General features: G+C 54.7%; 1 protein-coding gene across 5 annotated transcripts in view; it reads right to left on the bottom strand.

Moving 5' to 3' along the window:
• The window catches only part of NFIC (nuclear factor I C), a 65,640-nt gene that overhangs the window by 21,832 nt on the left and 26,965 nt on the right, over nt 1-16,843 (bottom strand). For all 5 annotated transcript variants that reach the window (XM_060094616.1, XM_060094615.1, XM_060094620.1 and 2 more), the window contains exon 3: nt 1,201-1,272. In XM_060094616.1, coding sequence (XP_059950599.1) covers nt 1,201-1,272 — 72 coding nt within the window. The remainder of the gene's footprint in view (nt 1-1,200; nt 1,273-16,843) is intronic.

The following is a 16,843-nucleotide window of genomic DNA, read 5'->3' as shown; positions in this document are numbered from 1 at the left end:
TCCAGCCTCCCTGTGCATGCCTGTGACGGACCTTCCAACGGGGATGCCCTCACCCGCTGGCTGTTTCTTCCTTTCTCCCTTTTCACCTCTCCTCCTTCCTTGCCCCTAATATACTATCCCTCTAGTTTCTCTTTTTCTCTCTGCTTCATCCTTCCTTCTCTCCTTTTTTGCTTTCTAGAAATGTTTTTTGAGCACCTAGCGTGTACCAGGTCCTGTTCTAGGTACTGAGGACACAGTAGTGATCAAAACAAACACCTCTGCCCTTGAAGAGGTGATGTTCCACTAGGTGAGATAAGCAAACACATTTGCAATCACTAAGCAACTAAGCAAATACATATGCAATCACTAACTTCCTCGAAAGGAAATAAAACAGAGGGCTGAGATTGAGAGTGACTGAGGCTGCTTGAGCTGAGGGGCTCAGGGAAGATCTTTCTGAGAGGGAGGCATTCGAGCTGAGACCTGGGTGATCTGGAGCGAGAGAAAGCAGTTAGCTGTCCAGATAGCAGGCACAGCACGTGCAGAGGCTCTGGGACAGGTGGTGCCTGGCATGCCGGAGGAATAGCAAGGAGGCCTGTGTGTCTGGAACAGAGTGAGCGAGGGGGGAGAGGGAGGAGGGGAGGAGGGGAGGGCAGGAGGACTTGGGCTTTTACCCCCAGGAGGTGGGAGCCCTGGAGGGCTGTGGGCAGAGGATGGGCGGGGCCTGACTCAGGTGCTCATGGGTACCCTCTGACCGCTTCAGGGAGGACAGACTGTGGGAGGGAGTAGTCAGGGACCCAGAGTAGAAGCAGGGGCTCTGAAACTTCCAAATCCTCTCTGTCCTTCTGGCTCTGCTCCCACACCGGCAACACAGAACTAAGTTGTCCTACTCGTCCACTCAATGTCCCATGACACTGCAAGGCCCACCAGGGCCTCTCCCATGGCGGGAGCACCTCAGAGCCCAGACGCTGGAGCTCAGGGTCGGGGGTTCCAACCCCAGCTCCCTGGATGCCCCTGGGAAGGCCCATATTCCTCTCCGGACCTCAGTCCCTGCCTCTGCAAAATGGAACAACAGCAGCACCTATTCCACAGCATGGCTGGGAGGAGTGACTCAGGTGCTCACACAGGACCACACAGAACCCACAGGGGGCTCTCCGGAAACGATTCCTAAATAAAAGATGGGGATGAGCCCGTGCCCTCCACCCCCGCCACCTCCAGACTCACCCAGTGTGATGGGCTTGCTGTCCTCCTGGTCGGAGCCCATCCCCGCCCGGGGACTGCCGCTTTGCTCTGCATCTGCAAAGAGAGGGAGGGGGAGTTGGTGACGTCGCAGGAACCCCCACTCATGAGGGGAGGAGACATCAGCCCAGTGCTAGGCTGGGCCAGGGCCGTGGTCTGGAGCATGGCATGGCCCCCTCCCTGGCTGCTGCCCCAGGGGGTCATGGACGTCTGAGGTCACTAAGCGCCAGCCTGCCTGTGTCCTGAACCATGGCGAGAACCCGAGTGGAGGGGCTGGCTCAGTCGTGGGGAAGTGCTCTCTGAGCCTCAGTTTCCTCATCTGTCAAGTGAGGTTAACTCATTTAATCCTGCCTCTGCCATATGAGGTGGGAACTCTCATGCCCATTTCACAGACAGGAAAACATAGGGCCAGAGAGGTGAGTCCCTGGCCCCTCAGGATCCCTCCCCACCGCCTCTGCCTTCCGAGTCCTGGGAGCCCAGCCTGTGGTCTTGGGTTGCCACTCAGGATCCCCGGAGAGGGGGCCGAGGGGCATATTTCTGCAGCTGTGACATTTCCGGCCCCACCCGCCGGGCTTGGGGGCTCCCTCCCACCCCGGCGCCCGCCCCTCCATCTTATCTAAAAATAATCAGGCTCCTTGGCAGCCGGGTGAAGCAGACAGACGCTGAGCTCAGCGTTATTGGCTCCGGAGGCCTAGATGGAGGGCGAGTAGAGCCAGCCCCCTCTGCAGCCCTCACACGCTCCACCCCAGACTGCGGGGGGGAGGAAATGGACAAGCCCAGCCAGACAGGACCCCGAGCCCCCCCCCATTTGTCTCTCAGGTCAAGGACAAAGGTGGTGGGAATCACCATCAAATGCCAGAGAAAGAGAATCAGGCCCCTCCCACCTGCCACACTCCAAAGCCCAGAGCTAATTGCTGTGTGACCTTAGGCAAGTCGCTTAACCTCCCTGAGCCTCAGAGTTTTCTCCTTCAAATGTGCGAAAGCATCTCACAGGCCTGGCTGGGTTGCCAGGAGGTGGCAAGGAGCTGATACATATGAAGCGCTTAGGGCATACTGAGCTCTAGACCCATGGTGACATCTACCCCATTATTATTATTACTGTTATTTTTAAGTCCCTAACGTGACTACAGATGTTTTTTCTTGTTCTCATTTCACACTTTCCCTTAAATCATGAAGAGAGCCACAAATCTGGCATTGTTAGTGTACCCATCTTGTACACAAGGAAAAGGGAGGGTTAGAATGACGAAAAAGTGCCCCACCCCACACCCTTGCTGTTGTTTTTTACACAGTAGTGTATCATTTTATTTTATTTATTTATTTTTTGTCCACACCGCTTGCGGGATCTTAGTTCCCTGACCAGGGATCGAACCCGTGCCAGGCGCTGCGGTGGAAGGGCAGAGTCTTAACTCCTGGACCGCCAGGGAATTGCCCGGCCCCTTGTTGTTTTAATTCGGTAGCTAGTGCTTACATCCCGACATCCAGCAGGCGCTTTCGTGAGCCGCCTGGATTCTGCGATGAGACGCGCGCGTTCCCATCCCAGCTCTGGGAACCTCCAAGGACACGTGGTCCCGGGGGGCGGGGGTCACTTCCCCTGCTGGGGCCTCAGTGCACCCAGGGTTGCTTTGGGGATAATAATAATGATGACACCTCGCACAACAGTCACTGGGCCCTCGCCGTCTACCTGGCATCGCGCTTTTGCCTTTGCACACACGCTGTGGGCTGAGCACCTACTGGCGGACAAGACCCAGGGATGCTGTAAACAGCACAGGAGCGGCCTCACCTGCCTCAGTTTCCCCATCCACGATAGGAGCGGATGCAGGCAGCCCTCCTTGGCTGGGCTGCACAGCCCCCGCGTGGCCGACTAGGCGGGGCAGGCTGGGCAGTGGTGAGAGGGCTGTGCCCGGCTCGGCCCCGCGCCCTGTGGCCGCTCCCGGGCTCGGGCAGCCAGCAGCCCCTTGGAGCCGGCCCGTCCTGCTTGGATGGCCGCATGGCTGGGCACGGATGGCCACTGGGTTGGGAAGGGCCCAGCCCGGGCAGCCAGCCGTTGGGCTCCAGGCCTTGGGCACAGACCCTCTTCCGGAACCGGCACCCACACAGACTCAGCGGGCAACAGTGGCCGGCTGGCACTCAGGGGCCTACCCGAGAAGGGGGATGTTTCTTGAGCGCCGCCTGTGTGCTTATGCTTTGGAACCAGGCAGCCCAGGCTGTGGGCCTCAGACGCCACCCCTCATCTCTCTGTGCCTCACTCCCTGCATCTGTGAAATGGGCACAATTACAGAATCTCCCTCAGAGGCTGTTCAGGAGGGAAAAGGTGACAATGAATGCAATCAAGGGCCCCAAACAGTGGCTGACATGTAGTAAGCACTTCAGCAACTGGAGAGAGGGTTTTATTACTATTTTTGCTATCTCCTTGCTGTTTCTGTCTTGGGTGCTATTACTTTGTATCTTGAAAGCCATGGCCCTAGGCTACGGCTGGCTCTAGTCTGGAGCCCTTATTCACTGCTCTTGACCTCAGGCCAGCCGTATCACCTGTCTGAGCCTCAGTTTCCTCATCTGTAAAATGGGACTATAATAAAACTCACTTCCCAGGGTTTGTTGGGTCTCCAAGTCAGCTAATAACAAGTGTAAAAGGGTTGGTGCCAAGTTGACATTCAATACATGGTAGGTTTGGGCAGCAATTGTAAATGAGAGTGTGTTTTAATTTTGGTTTCTAATTGATCATTGCTAGCACTTAGAAATGCGATTAGTCTGGGGGTGTTAATCTTGTATTCTGCAACCTTGCTGAACTCACATATTAGTTCTAAGAGTCTTTTTCTTTTTCTGGTAGATTCTTTGGGATTTTCTACGAAAACCATCATGTTGCTTGCAAACAGGGCAAGTTTTATTTCTTTCTTCCTAATCTGTATGCCTCTGATTTCTTTTTCTTGGTTTATCGCACTGGCTAGGACTTCCAGAACCCTGTTGACTGGAAGTGGTGAGAGCAGGTGTCCTCGTCTTGCTTCTGACCTTAGGGGGAACCCATTCGGTCTGTCACCACTAAGAATAATGTTAGTTGTGGTTCCTGCAGATCCCTTTATTGGGCTGAAGAAGCTCTCTCTATTTTTTCTCCTATACTCCTGGTAGTTCTTTTTAAATTTAAATAAATGTCGTTTCTAAATAATATGATGCTGTAATTATATGCCATCTCATTAAAAATTGTTTTAATTTGATTTTTAGATTGTGTTGAAATATACATAACATAAACTTTGCCATTTAACCAGTTCTAAGTGTACAGTTTAGTGGCGCTGAGTACATTCATAGTATCTTGTGACCATCCCCACCATCATCTCCAGAACTTTCTCATCTTCCCAAACTGAAACTCTGTCCCCATGAAACGCTGACTCCCCACCCCCTCCCCCGGCCCCTGGCCCCCACCATCTACTTCCTGTCTCTGTGGATGTGACTCCTCTGGGGACCCCCTGTGAGTGGAATCACACACTGTGTGTCCTTTTGTGTCTGGCTTCTCTCACTGAGCATCGTGTCCTCAGGGTCCATCCATGTTGTAGCAGGTGTCAGAACGTCCTTCCCTTTTATTGTGCCATCTTACTGGCCATGCCGCAGGCCATGTGGGATCTTAGTTCCCGAGCCAGGGACTGAACCCCACCCCCTGCAGTGGGAGCATGGAGTCTTAATGCTGGACCGCCAGGGAAGTCCCTGCCATCTTATCTTTAATCACCTCTAAAACCTCGAACTATTTCTCATCCACCTGCTGACCACCTGCCTGTCATTTGGCTCCTGGAAACCCAGTATGGGAGCCCCGAGTCACATGCAACTTGAAATTTAAATTGGCTAAATTGAAATTAAATTTTCAGGACTTCAGCCGCACCAGTCACCTTTCAATACTCAACAGGCACACGTGGCTGGTGGCGACCGAATTGGACGGCACCGAATACGCCCACCATCGCCACACAAAGTTCTATCGGGCTGAGCTGCTCTGGATGTTTCCATGAAAAATCAAGGGGGGAAAAAAAAAAAGACACCGATAATTCTTCCTCCTCCCATCTAGAGGCCCAGTCCTAAAATGGACCTTCCTTCAGTCTGAACAGATGGACCCAGAGTGTATAATGCTAAAGGCCAGCTAATGTCCAATGCCCCAAGATGCCCCAGACCCCAAGTGGGCAGCTTTCATTTGCTGAGTTTTTACTGTGTTAGGAGCTCCACAGCACCATCTGATTAAATTTACCCAACTGATGAGGTTGGTAAACTGAGGACCAGCTCAGGGAGTCTATATCCCAAAGCTGATGTCAATTCAAAGAAATGGTCTGCCTAGCACAGAGGTTCCTAACTGGGGTGATCCTGCACCCCAAGGCGATGTCTGGGGACATCTGTGTTTGTCACGACTGGGGGGCTTCTGGCATCGAGGGGGCGGGGACAGGGAGGCTGGTCTGGGACAGCCCCCCAGAGTCATCCGGCCCCCAGTGTCAGCAGTGCTGAGGCTGAGGGACTCTGTTCCAGATCCATCCATTCTCAGTAGGGGCAAAAATTGGTTCTTGGGGCAATGGAGGGGGCTAAAAATTTTTGCTCCTTTTATTTATAAAACATAGATAGATAGATATACATATATAATATACCTGTGCTATTAAAATTTCATGAGGTGCAGTGATTAGGGAAAAAAACTGTCTAAAAGGGCTCTTTAGAGGGAGGCAATAATGAAAGAAAAGGGTCTTGTACAATTTTAAAGGGCTGTCAAAAGAGAAAGAAGAGTATGCAACAGAAACTGTAGGTGACCTACCACGTCTAAAGCATTCACTTCACTGAAAGTCTGCCAACCTCTGCTGTGTGTCCTTGTGCAAGTACTTTGACATCTCTGAGCCTCCATTTCCTCATCCATAAATTAGAGCTGAATTGCACTACCATTTACTTCTCTACTTTGATCATTTGACAAACTGATTGCTGAGCACCTCCAGGGTGCCATGTGTCTAACACACAGCAGCAACCAAGATGGACACAATTCCCTGCCTTCGTGGCACTGACATCCTAATGGTGGAGTGACAGGCAATGAACAAGTAAGCAAATAAACCAGGAGTATAATTCCAGGCTGTGCTAGGTGCAAGGGAGGCCATCCAACCCAGAGATGTGAGTGGCAGCCCCTGGTGAGTGAGGGGCTGTGACTGGAGCTCCTGGGAGGGTCGTCAAGGTCACACCGTGTGAAATGGTACATTCCAATAGTTAATACGTGGTAAGTCACTCCTTTGACTATGTCGAGCTACAAGTTTTCCCTCCACTGACTCATCTAATCTTCGAAACTCCCCCAAGAGGGATATGCGATTATCATCCCCATTTTCCAGATGGGGAAACTGAGGCACAAAGAGAGGTAGGCGACATATTCAAACTCAGGCAGCACCAGGTGGCACCGATGGGCCTGGGATCAACCCCCAGACACCCCAAGGCCTCACAATTGGGTCCTGTGCTTTTGACTAGGAGGTGTCCAGTGGGCCCTTGGAGGGGGGCTCAGTTTGTCTTGCCCCAACTCCAGGACCCCTTTCTTATCAGTGGTTTGGAGTGGCCCCCTGTGTTTGGACCCTGTTGTCTGACCAGTCAGATAAAGGCCCCAGCTGGGGGTCCCCTGCTGCTCTGCGTTTGCCAAAGGTCCCTTCTGTCACTAATTGTGGTGCTGGGGACAGCTGGGGGCAGATAAATTGTTTGCATATCTCTGTTTCACTTAGGCTGAAAAACACCCCACGGAAGCAGAGCCCCCAGACCCTACTGTCCATGGGAGCAGCAGCCCCAGACCCTGATGCACAGGCCAGGGAAATTTCAGAGCACATCCACCTCACTGAGGTGGGAGCTGAGGTGTAGAGTGAGAAGATATGGGATGATGATGATGATAATAATAATAAACAATAACAACAATAATAATGGTAACTGCTAAGCACAGACAGCTTACTGAACACCAGATGTCAGGCTACGTATTTAACAGTTTTGTCTAACACCCTCCAGTAATCCTTGATCGAGGCTGACAACCATGGGTTACCCAGAGAGGGTAAGTAAGTTACCCAAGGCCACACAGCAAGGAAAGCTGATGGGCTGACCAGGTTTTATCTGCTCCTCTCAAAAATATATCCATGAAAACCATAATTCGAAGAGATACATGCACCCCAGTGTTCGCTGCAACACTATTCACAGTAGCCAGGACATGGAAGCAACCTAAATGTCCATCAGTGGAGGAATGGATAAAGAAGATGTGGTACATCTATACAATGGAATATCACTCAGCCATAAAAAAGAATGCAATAATGCCATTTGTAGCAACATGGATGGAGATTATCATACTAAGTGAAGTAAGTCAGACAAAGACAAATATCATACACTATCACTCACATGTGGAATCTAATTTTAAAAATGATAAAAATGAACTTATTTACAAAACAGAAACAGACTCAAAGATTTCAAAAACGAACTTATGGCTACCAAAGGGGAAATGTGGTGGGGAGGGATAAATTAGGAGGTTGGGATTAACATACACATACTACTATATATAAAATAGATAACCAACCAGGACCTACTGTATAGCACAGGAAACTGTACTCAACATTCTGTAATAATCTATATATGGGTAAAGAGTCTGAAAAAGAATGAATATATGTATATGTATAACTGAATCACTTTGCTGTACACCTGAAACTAATGCAACACTGTAAATCAACTATACTCCAATAAGATTTACTTTAAAAAAAGCGGGGGGGGGGGGGAATATCCTTGAATGTCTTATTGAATTTTATATCATGTCGATCAGTGGCTTTAAAACGTTTGCCTGTTAATGAGTTCTTTCCTGACCTGGTCTCTGTCCCCCAGATCCCCACTGCCCATCCCTGAATACGTGGCTTTCTGCAGCCCTGCTTAGATCAGGCGTTCGATTTGGTGCTTTGTGCTCCTCAGAATACATTCCCGACCGCACGAGGAAAACATGAACAGGCCAGAGCAGGACCATGGAACCAAAATGCATGCTCTTAGCTGCCGAGTAGGGGATTTGGGGGATTTTCTATGGGCGTGCCTCGGGGGTGTCTGCAGACTCCACCCGAGCATGGGGTTCATGGTCAAAAAGCATGAGCATCGCTGCGGGTTTCTCAGGGCAGCTGTTGGACTCCTCAAAGTCTTTCAAATGCATTGGGGTCGTAAAGAAGAGGCTCCAGGTTCCAAACTCGTATGACCTTGGGGCATCTTTTAGAAGCTGGAGTCATACCCTGAAACCTGGGTTGAAGCCCCAGCCCTGGCACAACCCGGCGTGTGACCTGGGACTAGTCAGGCCTCTCTCCCCTCTGAGCCTCAGTTTTCCCCATCTGTAAAGTGGGCTTTCTCCATTGTTGCCTTACTTTATACGGGTGTGAGGTTGAAATCAGAGGAGCCCCGGGAGGGGAGGGGCCAATCACAAAGGGATAAATACTGTTTGGGTGACAGCATTTTTCCAAACTCAGAAGTTAAACGAACTTTGTCCCCCCTCTGCCCACAGCCCTCCAGGGCTCCCACTTCCCTGGGGGTAAAAGCCCAAGTCCTCCCCGTGGCCCACAGGGACCTGCACGACCTGCCCTGTCCCCTCCCTGCCCTCCCCTCCTCCCTCTCTCCCCCTCGCTCACTATGCTCCAGCCACATGGGCGTCCTCACTGTTCCTCCAAAACACCAGGCCTGGTCCTGCCCCAGGACCTTTGCACATGTGGTTCCCTCTGCCCACAACACGGTTCCTTCTGTATCTATGTGGCTCACATTCTCCCCTCACGCCAGGAACTTCCTGAAAGGTCTTTTTTTCCAAGACACACACAAGGCTCTCCAGCACGATGCATGAAGCACAGCTAACCACACTCATGCTAGTATAAGTGAGACTGGCCCCGGACAGCGGCTGTATTTCAAGTGACACCCTGGTTTGGCCTGGGACCAGTTTTCTCAACTTCCCAGGTCCGCCGGGTGTTCACAGGCAGCTGGAACGTCACCACCGCCTGTGGCCTTTCCCTCAAACACATGACCATACCGACAATAGAAATGTAAACTGGATCCCATTGACGGAGTGTACAAACTGTTCTTTCCTGTCCGTGGCCACGAGCCCAAATTTGGTCTGTCCCAGCCCATGACAAAGGCGCCGCCGTGGCCTCCGGTCCAGCCCTTCCCGGCCCAGAGCACCCGCCCCCTTTGCACCAGACAACTCCCTCCATCCTGGTTGCTGAGGCTCCCTCAGTTCCTAACTGGGAGATCCAGGCACCGCCCCGGCATTCATGTCCCAGATGTTTACCGACCACCTACCACTTGCCAGGCACTGGGGAAATGGCAGGGAGCCAAGGCGGGGGAGACAGACAGGAAACGAGCCGACAGAAGGAGCCCGAGATAATTTCGGTGGTTCTAAGTTCCACCGAGGCAATGAAACTGGGTGAGAGGACAGACAGTGGCTGGGGGTGGGGGAGGTGACTTCTGACGGAAAAGTCAGGCGAAACCTCTCTAAGGGCCTAGGGATGGGACGGAGCCAGCCATGGGGAGAGCTGAGGGCAGATGGCACAGCAAGTGCAAAGGCCCCGGGGCAGGAACAAACATGGGATGTTTGGGGAACAGAGAGAGCACGTGGCCCCAACACGTACACAAAGCGGGGAGACATGAGACCACTCAGGGCCCCGTGGGATGCGTGGGAAGCTTGGGTTTTAGTCTCAAGGGCGATGATCTGTGTTACATTTTAAAACGTCTCTGGTGATGAGGGTGTGGAGAAATTGGAACCTTCATGCTCGGCTGACGGGAATGTAAAATGGCGCAGCCATAGCGGAAAATGGCTTGGCGGTCCATCCAAAAGTTAAACATAGAATCACCAATGTGACCCACGCCTACATATACGCCCAAAAGAATTGAAAACAGATACTTGCCCACCCATGTTCACAGCAGCATGATTCATAGTAGCCATAAGGTGGAAACACCCCAAATATCCATAAGCAGGTGACGGATGCACAAAATGTGGTCCATCCCTATAGTGGAATATTACTCAGCCTTAAAAAGGAAGGAAATTCTGACACTCGCTACAGCATGGATGAGCCTTGAAGATATGATGTTCAGTGAGATAAACCAGACACAGAAGGACAAATACTGACTGATTCCACTCACAGAAGGTCCCTAGAGGACTCAAATCCATAGAGACAGGAAGTAGATGGTGGGGGCCAGGGGCTGGGGAGTGCTTAATGGGGACAGAGTTTCAGTTTGGGAGGATGAGAAAGTTCTAGAGATGGATGGTGGGGATGGTTGCATGACAGTGTGAATGTACTTAATGCCACCGAACTGTGTGCTTAAAAATGGTTAAGATGGTGGATTTTATATTATATATATTTTACCACAATAAAGTGCACGTGCACGCACACACACACACACACATTAAAAAAGTCTGGCTGCTGAGTGAATTCTGGATTCTCAGAGACTGGAAGTCCGGGGGGAGGGGTGGGCAAACATCCCGGTGGGCATAACAGCCTGGCCCAGGGTGACGGCCTGGGGTGTACAGAGGCGTCATATTTAATTTATCTTTGGGATTTACAAAGGACAGGACTTGCTGATACCATAATCGCACTTGTTTAAACCTGGCGGGATACGGGAGAGCCTAGGGTTCCCACTGGGGCCCAGCGGTGCGTCTGCTGGACCCGCCTCGGCTGCCACGGTGAGCTCGCCCGCAGGATTTCTCTTCCAACCTTAGCGGGCTTCCAAATGTAGCTGGCTCTGCCTTGCTGCCACGTCCACCTCCCAACCCCAGCCAGCTTGAGAGAGAACCAAAGCCAGGCCCTGGAATTCCCAGCTCCCCAGTGTCACCGGCCATTTTTAAACATCGCCAGCTGAGGTTCAACTTTCTCTGTCCTGGAAGGCCACGCCGTACACGCGACCCTGGCCTTCATCCTTCTCGCTCTTGCCATGAACCTTCCCTGCCCCTCTCACTCTCAGGCAAACTCCAACCATCTCTCCAAGCCCAGTTCTAATGTGTCCTTCTCTGGAACACCCCCCGCCGGCCCCTTGTGCAAACCTTGTCCTAGTTCTCATCACACTGGACTGAGTCTGGGTCTTTAAACGTATGAAAGTCGCAAGTCCTCCCCAAGGCCCTGCACGACCTGCCCCGTCCTCTCCCTGCCCTCCCCTCCTCCCGCTCTCCCCCTGACTCACTCTGTTCCAGCCACATGGGCCTCCTCACTGTTCCTCCAATATGCCAGGCAGAGTCCTGCCCCAGGGCCTTTGCACATGCTGTTCCCTGCCTGAAATGCCTTTCCTGCAAACGCCCGCCTGGTCTAGCTCCCTCTCTTGCCCAAGAGGCCAAGGGGGGGGATTATGTGTCCACAGGACCTGGGCTTGACGCTCTGGAAGTCTGGGTTTCATGTCCTCGTATCCCTTCTAAGAAGTGCGACAAGGGATTCCCGTGTATGTCCAGCTATGTTACAACCTGTTTTGTGTCCTGAGTCTCTACCCCCATCCCATATGACTGTGCAAACCCAAACATAAGGGGAAACGGTGATTCTTTCACTCAACACATGTATTGAGCACCTACTGTGTACCAGGCCCTGTCCTAGGATGCAGGGACACAGCAACGAACAAAGCAGACACAAAGTTCTGCCGCACGAGGTTCATGGTCAAGGCTTTCTCCTGGTCATCTTGAGGAGGGCCAGGAGTTGAGTCACGGCACGAAGGCTTCGGGCTAGACTGAACTTGGACTTCCCTGGTAGTGTAGCAGGAGGACCAGAACCGAAATTGCCCTGGGCTTCAAGCAATTCCAGTACAAACCCTGACTCTCCCTGGGGACGCCTCATCCTGCCCCTGCAGGCTTAAGACCGCAGGCCCCCAAGGCCAGCAATCACAAGAACTGGATGTCAGTCTCACCAATGCTGTGTGACCTCAGCAAAAGTACGTTCCTTCTCTGAGCCTCCACATCCTGGTACACAGGATCTAAAACCCCCAGGCGACAGTCTTCCAGGGGCTGTTTGGACAAATCCAAGGGAAAAAAGCAAGATGCTAGACGTTCACGGCCTTCATCCGCCCCCGGGGGAAATCTGGATAAGGCGTCAGGGCCGAGAGGCAGAAGGCCACGGCCGGAGTGACCTCCCGGACGCCGGCCCCCGCCCGGGCCTCCCCAGCCTTGTCCTTCCTGACCCGCCGCGTTCCTCGAGTCTGGACCACACTTTCCATCTCCCTCTGCCCTGCCGCCGGCCGCCTGGGCCCCAGCCAACCTGCTTCGGAATCACTTTCAAAGAAAAGTTTCTTTTTTCTTCCCACCCGGCCTGGCTCTCGCCCCCGCCTGCTCCGCGGCCTGGCTGCGGGCCCTGCCGGGCACTGGTGGACACCTCGGGCCAGCGGGTCAGGGCAGCGGCCGTCCACCGCCCCCCGCCGGCCCCAGCGCAGGCCCGTGAGGTGAACGCGCGGCCTTGGGCTGAACTTGGGGCGTCCGGCGGGTTCCAGGGGGGCTTTGGCACAGGTGGTTTGGGGGCGTCCGGGCCGAAAAGCCGGCGGGGAGGCCCCATAGGCCGCGGGGCCCACTCTGAGGCCTGCAGGCCGGGACTCGTCCCACCCCGGCCGCTCTTGGCGGCCACGCCACCGATGACATCAGCGCTCTGGCGGCCATTTTCTCAATGCTCCCTCCCGGCTTCCAGATGCTTCTCTGGCCTTGGCGGCCATTTTGTAGGCGCGGGAAGAGCGGGCTGGCGGGGCCTGGAGCCCGGGCTCCCCTCCCAGGGTGGGGTGGGGGGGCGGCCATGGTTGGGGGTAGGGGGGGCTGGGGCGGCCTGCGCGGGTTAAAGGCACTTGTGCCAGGAGGGCGGCAGCCGTGCCAGGCGGGGGGAGGCGCCCGCCGGCTGCCACCCGAGCCCCGCGCTCCCCACCACCACCGCCGCTCGGCACAAACCAGACTCCGGGTGGCACCAAGGATGTGAAAAACAAGGTTAAAAATACCCACACGCGCAACCTCGGCCCCCCTCCCCCCTCCCCGTCCCCTCCAATGTCAAATGTGTCAGCGCCACCCGGGGAGGGGGGCCGACTTAAAATAACTCGCTGTTTACATTTGGAGCAAATTCTTGGCTTTGCCAGCAGCCAAGCCAAGGCCTCGGCCTGCCTCCCTGGCAGCCCGGCCCGGGGGGGGGGGGTGTTGGGGGTGGGAGCCGGGGAGCCACATGTGCCCACGGGCTAAGAAGCGCTCACGTGTGGCCGCAGGAGGGGACGCGGCCCCGGAAGCCGTCTGCGGCCACGCGGTGGATGGAGGCGGCGGAAGCCCGCAGCATCCCCCCTGCCAGGGACGGGGTGGGGGCACCCGGCCGGCCAGCCAGGGTCTGCCGAGGAGCCCGGCCCCTCCCAGCTTCCCTTCCTTCTGAAGTTTCTCCGGCTGCGTCACCAACGCGGCAGCCCCGCGGGAGTCGGGGGTGGGGTGGGGTGGGGGGAAGGCCGGAGGCTGGCAGCCAGGCCAGGGAGGCGGGCACCAAGGGGAGGGCTCCAGAGCAGGGCAGGGTCCCAACCGGAGCTGTGTGCCCTCGGGCCAGCCCTGCCCCTCTCTGGGCTAAGATGGGTTCCCTCCCAGTGTTGCCCGGAGGGGTTTCTGGGGAGCCTGCCTGCTTACTACCTCAGTTTCCTTCTCTACAGAAAGTAGGTTTTGAGCTGCAAGCAGATTGCTGGGCGCTCCGTTTTACAGAGGGGATCAGAGATGGGAAGGGTCTCGCCCCAAGTCTCACGCCAGTGATTGGACAAGCGGATGGGGACTCAGTTACTCTGGTTCCAGCGCCCACATTTTTAACCCGCTGCTTGGAATGCAGGAGGAGGGTGGAGACTAGAGGGCCCAAGCCTGGAGGGAAGGTTAGTGGGAGCCTTTTCTCCTCCCCTGGGCTTCCTTTCTTCCCAGAGCCTGGCATGCAGTCGGTGCTCAAGCAATGCTTACACATAGCTGGCAGTCGACAGATGTTTGCAGACAAGTGAGTGCGATTATTCCAGCAGAGCCTGGCACACAGCACCCAATACATGCCTGTTGCATGAATAATTGGGATGGTCCTGATAGGACCTGGCATACAACAGGTGCAAAATAAATGCTTGTCAGACAAAGGAATCTGAGGAATGTTGGGAAAACTGGGGGATATTCAGAGGGAAAGACCAGGTTTAAGGGCGTGGACTCCAACCAGTGGTGATACAAGGGATTTCTACAACAAGCCGAGGGTGGGGTATGGAATATCACCTAAGCATTGCCTATCTCGGGCCCCCTTCATTCTTTGAGGATCAGCAGAAATCCTCTTTTGGGAAGCCCACCCAACTGCTCCATGTCCTGGATATCAGAGGGCAGGACCTCTAGGCAGGAGGAACCCAAGAAAATAACAGAAACCTGGCCTGGGGGCCCAGGAGGACTTCCTGGAGGAGGGGACATTGGAGCTGGGGCCTTGGTGTCTGAGTAGGAGTTTGCCAGGCACGGAAGGGGCTTGTAGGGAGAGAGAACAGTGTATGAAAATGATAATAATAATCATAACTTCCACTTATTGAGTGCTTATATTGCCAGGAGCTACATATAATCCTAGGAGCTACATACAGATTTACAGAGGGGCAGAGGAGGCCTCAGGGAGGTTAGGCAATTGGGCCAAGTGCACGAAGCTGGTACTGGACCCACGCAGAGAGACTTGGCCACACCACCTGCTGCCTCACTGAACGTGTCTGGGTCTGGCAGAGGCTAGGCAGGCACATGGTAGGTATGCAGCAAAGACAGACAGCCCTGTCTGTCTGGGGTGGGCCAGACTGTGCAGCTCCAGCCCTTCTACAGGGCAGAGGAGGACAGGCCTGCTCCAACCAGACAGGGCTGCAGTTTCCAGGCAGAGGGGCCTTGGCTCCCACTGCCCCCTCTTTGGCCAGAAGGGCCCCAGCTAACCCAGGAGCCTCCAGGAATCTCCTCCTCAGCCAGCACCTAAGGGGAACTGGGTGAGGGGGATGGGGGGAGACCAAAGACCCCCCATAGGTCATGCCAGTACCCCAAGAAGGTGTCTAGACTGGCCAGATAAATCCTTGCAGCCTCTTCCTGGGTGTCCAGTAATTCCTACTGACCCCCGCCGTGTGCCTGTTTCACGGATTTGGAAACTGAGGCCCTCTGAATGGCTTGAAGCCAGGCCATCTGTTCCAGGGGCATCTCCTTGCCCGATTGGCTGTATGACTCCAGGCTAAGCACCCCCATTCTCTCTGGATCTCAGTTTCTCGAGGTGTCACACGGGGCTGGGACAGTGTGATAGCAGCCTGCATGCCTTTCTGTGCTGGCCTTTGACCAGGTGTCACAGGGGTTCTGTGACCATGGTCCCATTCTGCAGGGACAAAACAGGGGCTCCGTCGCGGGGACTCAGTTAGTTGCCCAGTGGCCCACCTCCGTGAGTATCGTGGGTTTCCACACGCCTGCCTCCCCTGCTGGGGGCTCCCTCACTCCCAAGCCTCCCGCACTATTGCTGCTGGTCACTGAAGTGCTCCTGGAACCCACCGAGCAGTTACAGATGATCATTCCCATTTCACAGATGAGGAAACTGAGGTGCAGGGCGGGGCAGATGCCAGCCCAAACTCACCTGGCGAGATGGGAAATAAAAACAGGAACAATGTAGCCATGCAGATGGAACACCCAGCTTGGGGCTGGGCACCCGGCAGTTGCCCGCGCAGCCCGCCCAGAGTCCCCCAGGCCACCCAGGCACCACAGCCCTACCCCAGCTTGCCCGCAAACAACGTCCTGACTCCAGGAGGGGCCCTGGGTGTGACCGGGGGCCCTGCGCTTGCTCGCCCCTCCTTTCCCTGCCTAGGTCCAAGCAGGAGGCAAGGGGGCCAGCGCCAGCCTCCGAAGGGGCCCCGTAATCCAGGTGACCAACGTGCACTGTCCTGCTCCACCCAGGCTGACCACTGCCACTGAATTCTCACACTTCTGGAATCAGCCTCTTCCTGGCTGGCCCCCACTGTCGCCCGCCTAAGCCTGAACCAGTGCGGTGGCCTCAGCCCTGGTCTCTCAACTCCTACCCTCACCTCCCCCCCAGTCTGTCCTCCCCACAGTGGCCAGAGGGCGCCTGTGAGCACCTGAGCCAGGCCCCACCCCTCCTCTGCCCACAGCCCTCCAGGGCTCCCACCTCCCTAGGTGTAAAAGCCCAAGTCCCCTCTCTGCCCTCCCCTCGTCCCTCTATCCCCCTCCCTCACTCTGCTCCAGCCACTCTGTTCCTCCAACACACCAGGTCCTGCCCCAGGGCCTTTGCATAGGCTGTGCCCTCTGCCTAAGGTGCCCTTCCCCACTTCTTCACACAACTGCTTCCTCTTCACCCTCAGGTCTCAGCTCAAATGTCAAGTCCTCAGACAGTCCCTCCCCAAATAGCCCAACACTCTCTATTCCTTGCCTTTCTTAATTTTTCTCAGTAGCCCTTATCACGAACTTGTTCTTTGTCCATCTCCCCCACCAGACTGTGAGCCCCGCAAGGCCTGGATTTTTGTCTGTCTTGTTCGCAGTACAGGGCTTGGCACACAGTAAGCGCTTAATAAATATTTATTGACTACCAAGAAGTTGTACTGGCTGAGTGTGTGCTCGATGCCATCTTAACCCTTCGCGTGTCTGAATTCAGTTCCCCCTCAGTAACCTAGAGAGGCAAGCATATTTTACAGATGGGGAAACCAAGGCCCAGAG

Source organism: Mesoplodon densirostris, chromosome 3, assembly GCF_025265405.1.
Source record: "Mesoplodon densirostris isolate mMesDen1 chromosome 3, mMesDen1 primary haplotype, whole genome shotgun sequence".
In the NCBI taxonomy this organism is placed as follows: Eukaryota; Metazoa; Chordata; class Mammalia; order Artiodactyla; family Ziphiidae; genus Mesoplodon; species Mesoplodon densirostris.
This window is presented reverse-complemented; position numbering and strand designations above follow the sequence as displayed.